This window comes from Labrus bergylta, chromosome 20 (assembly GCF_963930695.1).
Source record: "Labrus bergylta chromosome 20, fLabBer1.1, whole genome shotgun sequence".
Classification (NCBI taxonomy): Eukaryota; Metazoa; Chordata; class Actinopteri; order Labriformes; family Labridae; genus Labrus; species Labrus bergylta.
The window spans coordinates 14,197,556-14,216,494 of record NC_089214.1 but is presented as its reverse complement, the minus strand read 5'-3'; the positions used below and the strand labels follow the sequence as shown (position 1 = coordinate 14,216,494).

General features: G+C 39.6%; 1 long non-coding RNA gene and 1 gene segment (V, D, J or C); one reads left to right on the top strand and one right to left on the bottom strand.

Moving 5' to 3' along the window:
• Positions 1 to 2,482: 2,482 nt before the first annotated feature.
• LOC136177243 (Ig kappa-b4 chain C region-like) lies at positions 2,483 to 4,850 on the bottom strand. The segment is given in 3 exon segments: positions 2,483 to 2,975; positions 4,075 to 4,126; positions 4,830 to 4,850. Coding segments are annotated over 3 exon segments (396 nt in total).
• A 255-nt stretch (positions 4,851 to 5,105) lies between these two features.
• On the top strand, positions 5,106 to 17,188 carry LOC114917845 (uncharacterized). Its single transcript, XR_010664865.1, has 2 exons — positions 5,106 to 16,139; positions 16,340 to 17,188. It is a non-coding gene; the product is annotated as an uncharacterized lncRNA (long non-coding RNA).
• Positions 17,189 to 18,939: the final 1,751 nt, after the last annotated feature.

Here is an 18,939-nt window from a genome sequence, read left to right as displayed (position 1 = left end):
ATTTCACATTTCTATTACATACATGACCCAATGTCAATACAGATTCAGTTTTCAACGGGTGAAGTATCACTTTAATTGTAACTATTATCTATCTGTGAACATCCTGTCCAAATTTGGTGAAATTCTGAAATGAAATGAAAAGGACAAATACTGGCTAAGACTGCTGCCTACTAGCCAGGAGGTTGAGTGTTCAAATCTTGATTGAGACCATCCGCAGCTGACCTTGGTGTCTCCCATTAAAAGTTATTTTAAACTACCCTAACTTCCTGAAATGAAAAGTACAAACCCTCTAAAGAGGCATGCATTGCCAGGCTGCACGGTGGAGTAGTGGATTAGACTGGCACCTCCCAACCTTAGAGGTTGTGTGATTGAATCTTGGTTGAGGCAGATCTGGAGTCACCTGGGTTTCTTCCAATGGAGCTGATTTTCAACAATTTTAATGTCCTGAAATGAAAAGTACAAACCATCTGGAAAGGCATTCTCTGAAACACTGCACAGTAGGCGTTGTGGTAAGGCTGCCTGCCGTCTCCCAACCAGTAGGATATGTGATTGAATCTTGGTTGAGGCAGAGCTGGGTGACCTGGGTTTCTTCCAGTGGAATTGCTTTTGAACTATCGTTGAATTGTTAAGTGATGAAATCTTGGTTGTGTCAGAACGAGGCCATTTAGTGATGATCTAGGTTTCTGCCTTTGGAGATGATTTTAAACTACCTTAATGTTCTGAAATGTAAAGGACAACCCCCCCCCCCAAAAAAAAAAAAAACAACAACTGACAGGCAGCAGAGTGGTGTAGTGATTAGTATTGGTGCCTTAGAGATGCATGGGTGAAACTTCCGAACACAGGAGTGTTATTAAAAGGAACGACATCAACAGCCCTGTTGCAACACATTTTAATGAAGCAAAACACCCCATCTCCTTTCTTTTTTAGGAATAGAAGCCATCAAACTAAATCCAAGAGGTGGTAATATTAATTTTATCAGGAACAAAAGAGAAGCATTTTGGATTTTTAATTTTAAAACTTTATTTCCAGGAGGGATAAATGAGGATTTTCCAATCAACGAGTTCCTATAATGTTTTTATGTGTTTATGCTCTTCTAATACTTTGTATTATTTGGTATATATATATACATTTTTAAATATATTGTAAGATTATTTTAATTTATTTTTAAATCCCTTGTATTTGTTTTGTGACAAAAGCCTCCTTAATGTTCTACACCTCTTCTAACTCCCTTTGTTTGAAACATTCTAAATGACTCTTGTGCAGGCTTTTAACCATCCCCTTGATCCCCACCTGTTGACCAGGTGTGATGTCAGCCTTGCTATTGTTAGACACGCCCCTCTCGTCCATGCAACCCGGGCGGCATCCGAATTGCCAAGTACCTACTCAATCTGTCAGTAGGCAGTAGGCAGGAGACAGTACCTACTATCCTTGCTGTATACTGTTTAGTACCTACTGTTCAGTAGGCGCGCACAGTAGGCAGATATTTGTTCCTACTTCTTCTGATTCATTCAGTATGGAAGTGGCGTCATTTACGTGTCCCGAACCGGCTGCATCCACCCATTTCTTTGTTTTATTTAAGAAGAGTAATGCGCATACAGTCAGGTAAAAAAAATATATATATCACAATTAAAAAACAGATTAAATAACTAATATACAGTACATACAGGGAAGTACAAATGAAAGACAGTAATATTCAGAATATAAAGTAAAATAAACCAATAAAGATGCATTTAAATAGTGAAATTATTATTTAAATAGGGGGGAAAGGTTATATAATAATGCAGACATTTGTTTCTGTTGTTAATTAAAAGTAGTGATTTCAGTCGGGACTTTAAATTAAGATTAAAAATGGATTAAATTAATCCACGCTCGTTTGTTTTGATTTGTAGGTGCACGTGAAGTGACGATTTACATTTAATTTCGCACAGCATTGTGGGTGGTAAAATACAATTCATTTCCTGAAAGCATGCATCCGACCCATACTGCATGAAACCCGGAAGTTAGTATCCATGCTGAAATGTTCAGTATACTGAGGTGGACCCAAACAATGCTTACTAAATGACCACGAAAGTTCAGTATACTGAAACTCTCTACTGAAAACTGTGGCTATTCGAAAACGGCCCTGGCCAACAAACCCAACCAGCCCACCTTGCATGTGCCCTATTGGCTGATGTACACATATGTGGAGGCATTTGATTGGTTGTCCCTACCTTTTGGATTTTTTTTACCTTTCCTTCAATTGTGTACCTACCCTATTTAAATGATGTTTGTTAATTGCTAATAAAGTTGATCTTTTTACTACAAGTGTTGCTGGAGCATTTTGACCTCTTCTAAGTCTTTCACTCTTCATGCACCTTGTCAGTTAGTGAAGTTTGTGCCAGAAAATCCTCTTCTTCTTCGAGTTACATTCTGAAGAATTGATCTCACAGTGATTGTTGATAAAGTCGTCTTGACACATTTGATATAATTGAAAAAGACAAAGTGTATTTCTCATTGATTTAATGAACAGATTATCAGGAAACAATACACACACATATGAAGCAACAAGCTAATATTTTTTCTCTTGAAACATGAAATAAAGAGAGAGAGAGCTGCAGAGTGCAAATAAGAGCAGTATCATAGTAGTACCAGCAGCAGAGTTCCAGTGAATCATTACTGGGAACACTGGTCTCTACTCATACTCTCTGAGACTGGAGTCTGGGAGCCCTGGGTGGCCTCACATGTCACAGAGCCCACCTTCCTCCACTGGTCTGCAGAGAGCCTAAGGGTGCTGCTCCAGCTGTAGAGAGTTTCCTTCTCCAGCACCGCAGGGCTCCTGCTCTCCTCCCAGCTGCTGCTGCTGCTGCCGTCCACCTTCCAGGCCAGACTCCAGCCTGAGGGGAAGCCCTTGTTGGCCAGGCATACAAGGGTGGCCTTACCCTGCTGCAGCTCCTCAGTGGAAGGGGGCAGCACTGTCAGGGTGGGACGCACATCACCTATAGGAGACACCAATCAGCTTAGAGGGCAGGGAGCACACAGCTGTCAATCAAACACCACACCCTATAGGGCACCATTAATGTCTGAGAGTTAATTTTCTTTTTTTAGTGGTTTCTGTCAGATGTTTCTCTCTGCTCCACCGGTCACTCACTCACACATTGTTTCACTTCCCTTTAAGAAGTATCTCATGCACATCAGCACACAGAGATACAATCACACAGAATGACCTGAAATATATTTAAACTACATCTGAATCAAATCTAAACATTACAAACATTCCCCATCAAAATAATCCAAAAACATGGCTGTAAAGTTAACCTTCACTGTAAAGCAGGACCGATTAAAAACACGATAAGAGTTCATTAGCGTTACAGTTTAACCATTACAAATAAACAGAGAGACATATATAAAACATACATGTAAATAACATCTTAATAAATCTACTTGAGTGTGAATTGCAGTAGCACTGATTTTATATCTCTATGTTGATGATATCACCCTTTATTTAACAGATTTACAATATTTATTTGAGCTGAAACACATTAATTTAGATATTTTCATTGCTTTTCTTTTGATAAAAGTAAACCACTGGACATGTTAAAGTCCTGGTCATTAACATTTTCTGTAAAGAAAGCTGATTTGATGATTTTCATTCATTAAGGCATTCATATCTATTGTTAGAAAAACCTTGTGAATAGAAGATTGTTTAGCAGCTGTCTTTGAGGTTGTCAGAGTGTGATTTATTTGGATCAAATGTAAAAATCTGTATTTTAACATTAGGTTTAATATTTATACAGAAACTTACTTCCAACATCCAGTCTGGTTCCTCCACCAAAAGTCCACCACAGTAGTAAAAAGTCATTGAGCGGCTGTACAAAAACCTCTCACTGTAGAGACACACGGATCTCTGACTTTAACACACTGAACTCAAATTACCACAACTCCACATGTCACCGTACCCTTTTGTCTTTATTCTTTGTAAAACAAGCGATTTAAAAAGTAAAGATCTGTATTTTCTTTTCCTCCAGGCTTGAGTATGAAGACAAAAGACACCAGAATAACTTACTGATTGAATGAAAAGCTATATATGTGACTTACTTCCAACATCCAGTCTGGTTCCTCCACCGAACGTGTACCACAGTGATACAAACTGATGGAGTAGTCATACAAAAACCTCTCGCTGTAGAGACACACGGCTCTCTGACTCACACAAACACACCTCAATGAGTCTGCCTGTGAGACCTCTGAGACCAAATGAAAACAGGATTTAAAAAGATTATAACAAATTAAAAAAATTTCTTTCTTTGTTAGTTGTTAACATCTTTGAATTATTCATTTCTACTATTTGCTTAAAAATATCATTAATTACGACTCGTGATTTATATCAGAATAAATGTTTCTAGAAGCGTGAACATATAATCATATTACATTTGTTTTGAAAGTTTCGAATTAATTGTATAATTAATTGATTAATTTGAGTAATGAGAGTGATCCCTGTTGGAGTCATTCAGAATATTTCCATAGAGAGCCACTTTGCATCAGCAGCACCATGCTCCAGTGCTCTGGGAGAGTTTATAGTCCTGACAGTTGAACACTGGATGACTGACAGCTGTCTTTCATCACAACAGAAATCCTCGTCCTCATCATCAAAAACATGACTTTGATCTGCGTCCTCATCTGGACTCTCCTCATCTGCTGCTGCTTCACAGGTAAAGTCCAGAGAATCAAACTCCTCTCCTCTATGAACATCCGTGCCTCTGAAATGAAGCCCACTAAACCCTGACGCTGCTTTCTGTTTTTGTATCCTCAGAGTCCAGAGGACAGGTCACAGTGACTCAGCCTGCAGCAGTGACCTCTGCTCTGGGAGCCTCCATCTCCATATCATGTAGGACAAGTCAGAATGTTTATGATAACAAACGTTTGCACTGGTTCCAACAGAAAGATGGAGGAACTCCTAAACTTCTTATTCACTATGCCAGCAATCGAGCATCAGGGATTCCAGATCGTTTTTCAGGCAGTGGATCACATTCTGACTTCACTCTGACCATCAGTGGAGTCCAGACTGAAGATGCAGCAGTTTACTACTGTCAGAGTTATCACTATATCAACAGTCAGTGGGTGCTCACACAGTGAAAAAGCGTTGTACAAAAACCTACCTCTGTCAGACTGAACAGAAACTGAACAGACTGCTGCAGCTGGAAGTTTCTTCAGAGACTGTCACACTTCACTGAAGCAGCTCAGACATGATAAAGACCTTAAAAACCAATCAGCTCTCATATTTGGTTTTGGATTATAAACCTAATTGTAAAAGCACTCAAACTCTACACACTCTCTAGAAGCAGAGGATTATGGGTAAGAATACTAAAAATATATTTATTTATTAAAAGTAATAATCACTAAACACTCATTTAGCAACTCACTAAGAGAAGAAGCGAGTTGAAGTTAGAATGAAGAATTTTAAGACCCATAATCAAAACACAAGACATGTTTTGGGTATATAGACGAGTTTATCATCTGCATAGTGATGAACATTTTGTAATTTCTACCATTGGCAGTAACACACTGAGATCCACAGGATAGGTTGATCAAAACTGTATTTTTATTTTTCCTACTGGTAAGCTGACTATAATGCTGACTATAATTAACACCCTGGTGATCGACAGTAGTATGTTTTCAGATAAGCTTTAGTTCATCATTGTGACATTAAGAGAGACATGGAATTTGACTGAGGTTAAGAGAGTGTGTGTGTGTGTGTGTTGCTGCGTATGTGTGTGAAAAAGATGGCGGCCACCGATAGAAACAACTCTGGTTGCTTAATACAAAGCTAGTAACTTTACAAGCATGAAATAACTGTTTAGAGCCATATGGTTAAGACATTAAGAGTGAGAACAAACTGTGTCAAGCATGATAAACCGAGCAATTGGTTTGGGAATGTGAATTAGCTGTTAGTAATGTCAAGCAGGCTAAGCTAATTCCCGAAAATATGCTAGGGCTGCAGCCTGTGTTATTTCGTCTCAGTCAATGTTAAAGGAGCATTTGAGTATTGAGTATGCAAGACTCAGTGTTGAAATATGTGTTGTAAAAACAAGTTAAGATACCTTGAATTAGTTGATAAGCATAATTCCAGAGGTTAAAAACAGTAATAACAGAGATAAAAAGAATAATAAGACAAAGTCATACGGTTCATGGCATTTTAGTTAATGCAGTGCTCACCTGTAATATGTTAAAAGAGTAATTTGACAATGTAGCCATAGCTATTGTTACTTACCCGTATGCCCTATATGGTTAATGTGTATTTGAGTAATTAGGGTATTTTGACTAGGTAACCTGTGAAATGAGGAGTGAGTATAGTACCATGGTTGACGTGTCTATTTTCAGTGTATGTAATTTGTCATGTGTATTGTAAGCTGAGTATGATTAACATCGCTTGTTTATGAAGTATTAAAGTAATAGCAAGGTAGCAGTATACACAGGCTCATTGCAGAGGGGGCAGGGACCTATAGTGGGCCCCTTAATTGTCTATAGGCTATAGTCTGGCCTCCTTCATGCATGCCCGCAGATAGTTTTTAATTAACTTCAAGCAACTGAAGCTGCGTTCCTCATTTGCACTGGTCACTGGGAGTGTTTTGTAAATGCGATGCGAACCAGTGATGTTGGGAAATGCCCTTTCCATATCATTGCAGATCATGAACGGTAGAACATCTTCTGTGTAGTTTAGCTGTATTTCCAATTCGCTACACAAACCACAGAAAGAAATTCATCCAATACCCACTGAGCTATAGACACGTCACCAGTTCGCTAGATCCTGGATCCTGTTGGTTGCGTCCTGTGTGGCAAAGTTTTTGGGGTTGAGAATGGAGAAAAGGTTTGACATTTGGCAAAAATCTGTAAAGCGTTTCCCAATCTGCTGCACAATGATGTCCAAAATAGGGAAATAAAATTCCACTTTGAGATCCTGGATCACGTCGTCTCCAGCCTCACAGAAACGTTTTCGTTTCCGGCCTCTCCCCTCTGTATATGTCTTTGGGAGTATTGCATTCCAAAAGCACAGCATGAATTTAAAATCAAATGTGCTTAGCTTGTGAAGTAGACCATCCGCTTCAGATGCTGTCTTCTGTGACGAGAGGTTGTGTTCTTTTATCCTCTCCAAGATAGCAGGTAGGCTTTGCATCACCGCTTTGGTGGCCTGCTTCCTGGATGCCCACCTAGTATCCAATAGATTTTTTAGTGTTAGTATTGTTCCTTCCAGCTGTATGTTGGCCTGTTCCTCCTCTAATATCTTAAATTGTGGAAGGCTGGACGTAAGGAAACAATAGAGCGATTCCAGTGTCCCAAAAAATAGCTTTACGCTACACAATGAACATGCTGCATCCAGGAGGACGAGGTTTAAATTGTGCGCACAGCAGTGCACGTATAACGCCTTCTGGGAGTTTGATCCTTGCCTGTAGCCCTGATAAATGGCCAGACATTGTCCTTGCCCCATCATAAGCCTGTCCCCGGATAAGTTTAACATCCAGACCTAATGCATTGAGTGCATTTACAAGCACATCATAAAATTTCTCTGCATTGCTGCTTGGAAGCTCTTCAAACTGATTAAAGCGCTCAACACTGTTGCCAGTTTCAGTGAAATACCTGAGGGACAGCGATAACTGATCCTATCCTGGTAATGTCAATGGTGGAGTCAACAATTACAGAGTAAAACTTTTCTGCTTTAACTTCTGTTATGATGTGGCTCAGTGTCTCGCTTGCGAGGGCTGAAATTAACTCATCCTGCGAGTGATGGCTCCGTTAGGTCACACCCCACGGGGTTTCTCGTGTTCTTCTAGGAGAGCATGTTATTGGGCCAGCAACTTAAATAGCTGCAAGAAGTTTCCCTCATTTGAGGAAGGGGCACCCAGCCCAGCATATTCCCTGTGCCCCCGAAATGCCAACCCCTGTCGGGCTAAAAACAGGGCGCTGTCAATCACTCTATGTAAAATCTTCCTGTTTTTCTCAATCTGCCCCTTCTCCGCTCTGATTAGCTCTGCAACCACTGTGCTGTCCTGTCGGATGCGAAACTTGGTCACACATTTTCTCTGCCTTTCTATGCGCAGCAGACTTCTCATGATGCCCTATTATTTCTATCCCCTTTTTAAACTTTGAGATGCCGAGTGTAAGGTCTGCCCACTGCCGTTCTGCGTGTTCGTTTTAGTTACCAAACATCCAGCAACAAAAGCAAAAGAGGCGATTGCATTTTTGTGAATACATCAACCATTGTCAGTCCACTGTGCATGACTGACCTATAGTGCGCTCATACCTCAAAGGACTGAAGCGTCGTTTTTGTCTTCATCATATGGGAATGCATCATAGCCGTCTTTCAGCCCTGGCTTGCATGAGTCGTGCTCTATTGGTGCTCTGATCAGCTCAGGTGTGAGAGATTTTTCTTTGAAAATGAAAGGATGTGTTGGGTACTGCTCTTCACTATTTAAGGAATAGTCACCTACCGTTGTTTTCTTGTCTATTCTTGTCTTGTGTATTTTGGTTGTATCTCTCCAAAATTAATTCACAATTTATGATTTGTGCATTATTAAAATATGCTTTTTATTATGAAGAAGTTACATGATACAAAAGATTTTAGCTGCCGTCCACATTCCAGGACAGACTCCAGCCTGAGGGGAAGCCCTTGTTAGCCAGGCACATCGATGGAGGGGGGTATTGCCGTGAGGGTGGCACGCACATCACCTATAGAAGACACCAATCAGCTTCGAGGACAGGGAGCACACAGCTGTCACTCAAACACCACAGCCTATAGTACACCTTTAATGTCTGAGAGTTCATTTTCTTTTTTTAGGAGTTTCTGTCAGATGTTTCTTTCTGCTCCACCAGTCACTCATTTACACATTGTTTCACTTCCCTTCAAGAAGCCTCTCATGCACATCAGCATACAGAGAGAAAGTCACACAGAATGATCAACATATATTTAAACTACATCTGAATCAAATCTAAACATTACAAACATGCCCCATTAAAATAATGAAAAAAACATTGCAATGCATTATTTTTAAAACTGTTTGTAGGAAAAACAAACTAAAACAGAGAATCAACTGAACAAAATCAAATGTTCTTCATGTGAATTCAAATCAGAAAAATGTCTAAATTAAAGGCATGAAGAGATCAGAGATTGTGTACATTTTCAAACACTGTTCTTTATTCTTGTTTTGTTCGATTCATTCAAACGACTGAATCAGATAAATGCCTAAGAGTTATCAGAAAATGAATGTTAGGAAAACATTTCAAAACACTTCTCTTTGTTAAATGTCAACCTGTTTATGTTTCAGTGCGAAAGAAATCAAACTGTCCTGAGTCAACCTTAACAGTAAAGCTGTTAATGTTGTTAATAACCGATAAAAAAACGATGAGTTCATTAGAGTTAGAGTTTAACAATTACAAATATTAAAAAATAAACAGAGAGACAGCTGCTAAACACAAACACATGAAGATATATATTAGACATACATCTAAAATAACATCTTAAAAAATCTACTTTGTAGTTTTGTCTGTGTTTGAATTGCATTTGCACTGATTTGATATCTCTCTATGCTGATGACTCGACGCTTTATTTAACAGATTTACAATATTTTTTTGAGCTAAAACACGTTCACTTAGAATTTTTCCTGTCTTTTCTTTTGATAAAGATAAACCACTACACATTTTAATGTACTGGTCATTAACATTTTCATTAAAGAAAGCTGAGTTGAGGAATTTCATTCAGATGTTTCAGTCATTAAGGCATCCATATGGATTGTTAGAAAAACATTGTGAATAGAAAAGTATTTAGCTGCTGTCTTTGAGGTTGTATGCTTTAGTTTGAATAATTTTGCTGGTATGCTGGTTGGTTTGTGCCATTTGGCTTGTACCAGAGGATGAGCAGCCACCCATGCAACAGCAGCCAGATGAAGTGCTAGATCATCTGGACCAGCATCCACCACTGGAGCTGCCCACAAGGGAAGTGGAGCAAGAGCTGCTGACATTAAGGACTACACTGGCTCAGAAGGATGCTGAAATTGAAGAATTAAAAAAAAATCAGATTCCAACTAGACTGACACCAGAACTCCTGCACCGCAGCAATATTGCAAACTATTTCCAGTATTGCACTGGCTTTAGTTATGATCAGTTTAACAACTTGTGCTCTGTGTTTGCAGAGCTAAATACTGATACAGCTCCACAAACTTTTGTCCCACTAATATATTAGAGGGTTGATCGAAAAATAAATGAAATGCCACTACGTCACCAACTTTTGCTACTTCATGAAGTTGCGCCAAAATGTAGACTTAAAGGATCTGGCTTACAGAGTTCAGATACCTGAACGAAGTGCAGGCACTTTTTTAAACTCATGGGTTGAATACATGTTTGGTGTACTTTTGGAACTTTCTGCATGACCACATAGAGACATCATAATCTCTCAAATGCCATATAAATATAAGAACGACTTTGCAACAAGTCTGGCAATACTTGATTGCACAGAATTTAAGATTGAGAGGCCAAGTTCATTAGTACTGCAAAGTCAACCAACACTCTGCAATCACTGATTGCATGTGATCCACGTGACACTATCATGTTTACATCTACTCTTTTAACTGGATCATTGTCTGACAAGGAAATTGTTCAGCAACTTTCTAGAGTTGATGAAAACACTCATGGCTCATAGCTACCTGAGCAAGGGTGATGGTGTAATGGTTGACAAAGGATTTCTCATTGAGAAAGACTTGGAAGAGATTGGACTGAGAGTAAATATCCCCCCTTTTGCTCAGTCAAACAAACAGATGTCTGCCACTGATGTCCACAAAACAAAAAAGATAGCTGCTCACAGAGCTCAGAGTGGAGAGAGCTATTGCCAAAGTAAATAAATTCAAAATTGTATCGGGGAGAATACCAAATTTAAATTTTCAGCCTTGCATATTATAGTTATCCTGTATTCCTCCATGTGTTGAGCAGGGGATTTAAAATGTCAAAAAGATGGCTCATCTGAAATAATTTTATTTCATGTATATTTGTGTACAGATTTTTTTGTGACTGGAATAGTTGTATTGATTGATAATCTACTGTGATTAGCTGTAAGTGTTCCACATTTTGACCTCTGGGGGTCGCCCAGACATCATTATGAGAAATGATGTAGAGGAATGCACATTGCTTGAATGTTTTCAAATGTAAATAAAAATGAATTGGTCAGATGTTAGCTGTCATAGTCTACTTATGTTTGTATGAATATTTGAACCATCTTTCCTCCAGATACTGTGCAGTGTGCAGACTGTAAGTGTATTATTTACCTGGTTGCTTAAACCACATCAGATTGGAAGTTCCTTTCCCTGTACTGTGACCCTAGCAGCAGTCTGATTGACCAGGTAACTTACTGGGGGGCCAGTCATGTTTTGGTGTGGCTTAGCCATAGGTCAATTGGTGCATGTGAACGAAAAAGAAACTAACAAGGCATGCTCTTAAATTATTAAAACAGTTGTCCTTCATTAGACTACTCAGGTTTACAAAGTTTTGAAGGGAATAAAAGTTCAACTAATAGTCATTGTTGGTGAAAAGAAATGGACCAAAACCTTGTAAACAAACAAATCAGCAGCTCTGGAATCAAAAACTGATTGCCTGTCTCCTATCTCTAGTAGGCAGGATGATGGACTAACACTCAGCACAAGTTTAAAAGCAAAGAACATATCAGCCAGGCAGGGTGAAAAGAAGCCAAAAAAAGGAAGGGGAAAAAAGTGTTTTGTCAATTAAAGCCAGACAGCAGAAAGCAAATGCACAATGTGGCAGCACGCATATGATGTGCATCTGCAAGCGTAAACTCTGAGATATTTCATTAGTTTAGAGATGTGAAGAGGCACTCTGCAGTAATTGAAGGAATACTAAGAATGCAAAAAAACACCTTAATCATAGAAATAATAGAGAAAGAGCGAAAGAGATGGATTTACATTCCGGTGACATTTTTGGAGTCAATCTCCATTCTTAGTCTGCCTCTGCAGCAGCTGATTGGGCACAGGACCTTCCCATTGGATGGCAGCTTATATCAGAATATTAGATATCAGGTTACACTTTACATTTTGAAAAGATCACACCAAATAAACCTTATATCATTTTAATTCCCAGCAAACCACATTTACTTTGCATTGTATGTGTAGCTGTAAAAGTGGCTAATGTTATTCCAATGATATTTTACAAAACTTATTGTTTTTTTCCAGTTGCACACTGTTTTGTATTCATACACCCACACACACCCACACTCTTCACATCTGCTCACAGTCAACCACAAACCAACTCTATTGACCTCTGAGCAACTCATTTTAAGTATGTCAGGACTGGATGCCTCGCTTAGGGGCATTTGACTCTCCAAGGCTGAGGATAAGGAAAAGCTCTACTTTGTAAAGAAACAAATCAAGTTCTTTATCGTGTAGAAAAAGAATTGTTGACGCTGTATTGTTGTCCGTTCTGGATTATGGTGATGTTATTTACAGATATGCTGCAGCTTCAACTGTAATGCCTCTTGACACTGTCTATCTCTCTTTAGATTTAAAACTGGTGATAGATCATTACTGAGAGCTGTATGAGAAGGTCGGTTGGCCTTCTCTTGAAGAGAGGCGCAACACGCATGGGTTTTTATATATTTGCAAGGCCCTTATTGGAAAACCACCTTACAACACAGACATGTTGGAATGGAATTCAGGCAACTACATGACATGTAATTCTGATTGGCTTGTTCTTAAAGTCCTTCAAGCTTATACTGAACTTGGTAAAACTGCATTTCCCTTTGATGCCCCAATATCAGGGAACACCCTCCAGCATATTCAAGAATAAAAACAGACAAACCCTTGCAGAGTTTAGGAATTTGATTTCTACCCACTTTGTTTCAAATTGATCTCAGTGGTCATTTGATTCTAAGTGTTTGTTGTTTTTTGCTTGTGATCTCGTCGGCATTGGAAAAGAGGGAAACAATGTCCTTTTGAGATTAAATAAAGGTTTGACTGATTGAGTATGCAGAGCAATCCTGTTCATTTAAATAATAACGGTAACAATACACAGTTTTTGACACATATTCACATTGAAAATCACTTGACTAAACCAATAACAGTATGGCAAACTTTCCCATAAAACTCTACGTATACAAATAGTGATATTCTAATTTAAAGAAAAGCACTGAATACAGATTTCCCTGACAATTTGACTCATCGAGTCATTACTTCTTCACAGTGGCACTTTTGACATGAATGAGGGTAACATGTAGAGAAGTGATACAAGAAGAAGAAGTGGAATAATGTCAGAAAGTGGGGGAAAGAAGTAAGCGTATGACGCATGTTAAGAGGTGAAACTGCTACCCAATAAATACATTATTCCAGCACCTTTATATGGGCATTTGCACCCCTATGTACAATAAAAAAAAAACTTAGGCACAGGCAACAAACACAATCAGATAGATGTGTACATGTACATAATGCAATACAAAATCCAGGCACTGACAAAGATGGTGGGAATAACAGAGAATAGAAAAACTGAATGAGATAGAGGGATAGAGAGAGGTATAAATCTGTGTTTTAGACTTGTCTGGATGTCAGTGGGCTGTGTTTATGAATAATGGAAAAGCTCAAGTCAGTGGCCTTTAAAACAGCATCCAGGTAAACAGATTCTCTGTATTTCTCTGTCTCGGTCTCCTTCTTTATCCACACACTGTGGCTTTTCCTCCTAAAGCACACCAACTTCCCTATCTCACTCCATCTCTTCCCCCTCTTGTCTCTCCCCCTCACTTGTGGATGCTTGTTCTCTCCCTTCCATTTATGCAGAATTATTCACCGTTTCAAACAAATCTCTAAGGGAACGCCTTTCCCATTCTCCTGCTCCTAAAACATCACCATGAAAGTATGTTCCGTCACAGAAAAAAAAGACAATACTCAGTTTTTTGTAGGCAACCTGTGTGATATTTTTGAAAAGGCACTGATATTACAGACAGCTGCAGGGAGAGGGGATTCATGGCTGAAGGCAGGCCATAACTCTGTTTGCAAGCATGTGATCATTTGTGTGTGCTTGGTATAATACTGGATCCAGGAAAAAGCCCAAATGGACAATGTCAAGTAACCTCGAACTTCAACCAGATACGTGCGAATTGGTCGTCTGCTGCGGTCTGTTTCAGCTCCGTGCACCCTCGTCCGTCAACACCCAATGGCTGCGCCCTCCATCCGTCCTGCGTCGAGAGCACAGCTGTCAGCTGGAGTGCAGAGACAGAGGAATTTAAAGGGGTCATATTATGCTTTTTCTGGTTTTATATGCTCTTTAGTGTGTTTTCCATGTGCCCTGTGCATGTTTAGGCACATCTATGTGCAAAAATTCAAAGTCTGCGGAAACGCGGCTTCTCCTACCTCCTCCTGTCAGCTGCAGTACTAGCTGTTTAAACGGAGTGTTTTATTCTGAAAATAAACCGGATGTTTTAATTTTGTTTCGGTGTCTGACTTCCCGTCCCGCTTGTTCTTTTCTGTGCTAAATTGATCCGGCAAAAATAGAAGCCCTGCGTATCTGCTGCGGAGGGCCCCGGACTGCCGTAGCTCAGACGCAGCAGAGCAGAGCCAATGGAAGCACACACACTGAATAAAGTGAAAACCGAAACCGAGAGAGACCGGAAGCACAACTGGTGGAAGTTGGCCGTAAGGGCGGTGAGTTACCAACTTAGCTCAATTAGCCTTGCAGTGAGCCCCAACAGAACCCCAGTTCACTGTTGCTGCAAGTGTGACGCACACAAAAGGTGTTGTTTCATTGTCTGTATATATCTGGTTTATGTGTTAATTTAGGAATTATGTAACTTTATAAAGGGCTCTGTAATATGAGCCATGTTGACCAGTTAATGCCGCCTTTGAAGAACACAAAGCTTCAATTTAAACAAACTGCATAGCTCAGATTTGCCAGCAGGAGGCAGTGTGGCGCTGTGCTTCTCTCATGGACTCTCTTGGCGAGCAGATTGTCACTCGTCGCTTCTTCACTATGCCGAACGAAGCTGCACTGAACAGAAGCACTGTTGAATACCTCATCTTTTCTCCTGTTTACACAGGTTTGTGAAGCTTGAAAACATGTCTACATGTGTAGGAACATGGTTTAACACTAACAACAAGCTAAATCGACTTTGAAAGGTAGTTTAAGAATGTTTTTTGTAAAGAAGCAGGGATTTTGTTTTTACTCTGCGTCAAGTGCAGGCCAAGATGGCGCTGCCGGACGTAATATCTTTTTGGTTATTACAAAATAAGAGTCTGGTTAAATTTCTCGTTCCAGTACATTTCACTCAGGATTAACTATTGTGTTTCTGGTAAAAAAGAAAGTGGTTTTCTGGTTTTAGTTACCCTACCCTAACCCTAAGTTAATAATATTATGTCACAGTCTTAGCTAAACATTTTGAATACTATAAGTAAATAAAAAGGTGAAAGTTGACAGTCTTTAGCTCATGCACTTATTGTTTACTACTAGCAATGTGCTAGTTTCTCTTTACAATGTGATTTAAACTTAAGAATGGAAAGGCTTGTGGTATCGATGGTGTCATCCAGAACCATGTATACCAGAAGAATAAAGTGAAAATCTTGGCTTGCTTGATTGATTTCAGGAAAGCTTCTGATTCAATTTGGCACAATGGTCTTCTCTATCAGCTGCTCCAAAATGGTGTTGGAGGACACATTTATGATTTGATTGGGCCTAATTATCACTGCATCAGGACATTCTGGTAAGACTGTGAGTTCATTGGCTGATAAATTTCGTAGAGCTTATTATTAGTGCATAAGAACAAACTAGCTCAAACTCAACCCATCTATAAGGATTTGGATCAAAATTTTCAAAAGTATTATTGAGCCAATCCTTCTATATGGAAGTGAAGCCTGGGCCTGATTAATCAAAGAGCAGCTCTGGGACTCAAACCCAGTGGAAAGAGTTCATCGCATGAGGGTCACATCAAAGCAGACCAATGCTCAGAAATAAACTGCTTAGGTATCAGTTGTAAACAAGTGAAAGCACATACTTTGTGGGGATGATGATGTTTTGTACTTTGTTATTGTAATTGCTACTGCTGTTACTGTTCTTTACAAAGAGCTTTCTGAGGTTTACTGACACTGAAAGTCTTGTTCACAGTGTCTGTACCGTCCGAGCAAACCGCAAAGGTAATGCATTTTCACATGCACACACACACACACACACACACACACACACACACACACACTCACCTTGTACATACTGTACATTTTCTCTTTCGATGCAAATATATTCCAAATTCTCGGGTTTAAAAAAAATAATTTTATTGTACTGTTTGAAGTGCTATCTGGAGACATAAACAAAAATATTGTATTTCTATATCTTTCAGGTGGTGCAATACTGCTGAGTGACAAGGAGTTGGTCAAGAAAAAGAGAGGTGCCCTAGATTTTTGTTCTTCCGAGGGAGTCATTGCTGTGAAGTGGTACGACAGTAAGTGTGTCAACTTGCTTAACAATGCATGTGGGGTAGAGCCGCTGTTTTCAGTGAAAAGGTTCTCAAAGGATGCACGACAGGAGGTTGACATGCCATGCCCGTCCATTATCCTGGCCTACAATCAAGCCATGGAGGGCATCGACCTCTCAGATATGCTGGTGCACCTCTACAAAACACCAATGAAGTCAATGCGCTGGTACATTCCCTTGTTTGGGTACATCATTGATGTGAGCATTGCTAATGCATGGCTTATCTACAAGAGGGACTGCAACCTTCTCAAGGAGAAGCCAATGCCTCTCAAGAAGTTTAGTCTCTCCGTCGCAGCTGCACTCAAGAAAGCCAACAAGTTGCCAGCCAGGGCTGGCCAGTCCGTCACCCTAAGTCCTGAGTTCTCCAGCCCACCAAGCAGGTCCGCTATGACGGCATCGGACACTGGCCAACATTTGGCAGTCAGAGAGGGAGGTGCGACTTCTGCAAAGGTGGAGTGTCGCGATGGCGGTGTTCCAGGTGTGGAGATGGCAAGTTGTTCCTTTGTTTGAACAACAAAAAGCAGTTCTTTGTTGCATACCACCAGAAGTAGGTGTAAGTGTCACACTCTGTGTTCCAGTTAGCAAGTTAAAAAGAAAAGAATTACTCTTCACAGTGAATATGTTACTATTGTGCATTGTATTTTTGTATTTGATTTGTTTTTTTTACAGATAAATTAATAAATATATTGAATATATTAAATGTTATTTTAACAAATTCTACTCTGTGATGTTTTTATTTGAAAAAAACTAAAAATGTTGTTGCAGAAATGGAAGAAATCCATTTGTGCCCAGAATAACCCTAAACGGGCATATCTGCTTCCTGATTGGGTAAAATAATTAAGTAGTTGTTAAATGTATTGGTGTAGTGTGTGAGCCTGCACACACACACACACACACACACACACACACACACACACACACACACACACACACACACACACACACACACACACACACACACACACACACACACACACCACACACAGAGAGGATGGTGTAGGCTACCTGTTGTTTATCACATATTTTCCTGTGTCCACTGAGTGACTCCATCCTCTATAAGTGCTCAGATTGCTTTGATTAATGTACGTCACACTATGATTTAGTTTTGACAATCAAGGGCTCAATCAACCAGGTATATTGTACAAATGAACGGTAAAACTAGGTGATATAAATAATCCATGTGTAGATATTTGAAATGGGGTTATTCATGTAGTGTACTGTGTGGGTTAGTGAGCAAAGTCAAAGTCAAAACCATGCAGACGTATGTGTGTAACATTGTACGCTGGAATGCTCAAACAGTGACGCACACTGTACAAGATGATCAAATGGGATAAATGCTGATTGTTTTAAATCTTCCTGAACAAAGATCACAGACTGTGAAAATACAGATTGTATTGATTTTCCAGGTACTTGCAGTAAGTGTACACAATATTGATATAACTTAGTTAGAATGGACACATGTGCCTGAGGTTTCAAAAGAGGGAAGAGCTTTGAGAACTTTGTTTGGCATATTCTTTGTAAAACTGGTGGGAGACGTAAAAGAAAATCAGAAACACATTTATTTATTTATGTATCAATTCACCCCACTTCCCATGGTTTATGACCGCCTCTCCAAAAACAGGTACCATAATCCCACAATGTAGACGTACATAATAATTGCTATCAATGAAATTAAGAGGATTACCACAACAAAACATGAACTGTGCAGAAGGTTTGGGAATATTTGTGTAAGCAGGCTTTTCATTCTGAATATAGATTTCCCTGTGTATTTCACTCGTCCAAATATAAAGATGTTTTGAGAAAACTTGCATTCCCGTGGGGTAGGAATTAACAAGATCGATTGCAGATATCAGTGCAAACAGCCCAAAAATCACCCAGCCAAGACTGAGTAGAACCTTCATGTTGGAGAGAGACTCTCAGTTTAATCCATTGTGTGATTGTGTGTGAGTGTGTGTTTGAAGCAGGACCACACACAGATGAGGTTGCTGCGATCTCGAGGCATTAACAGGTCTGACATTACGCTTTCATGCTTGGTTGGGTTGTGTGTTTATTTGTGTTGGTTTGTGTGTGTGTGTGTGTGTGTGTGTGTGTGTGTGTGTGTTTACCTGTGTGTGCACCTGTGTGTGTTTACCTGTGTGTGCACCTGTGTGTGCATGTTTCCAGCAAGAGCGGTGTTCCGGTCGGTTGAAGAAAGAGATACGTGAGGGTTTCCATTCACACCAACAAGATTCAGCAGGACAAACAAAAACCAATTGTATAACACACACACACTCCTCAAACACACACATCTGCTACAAAAACAAGCACAGAGACAATGAAACACAACCTTATCTGAGCCAGACACTACATTTAATAACCTTCAAATGCACAAAATAAGCACAAACAAACATCTCCATTAAGTAATAACCTTTATGGCGACAAAAGGGAAGAGACCTGACTCTGGGCATGATCGCAGCTTTACACACA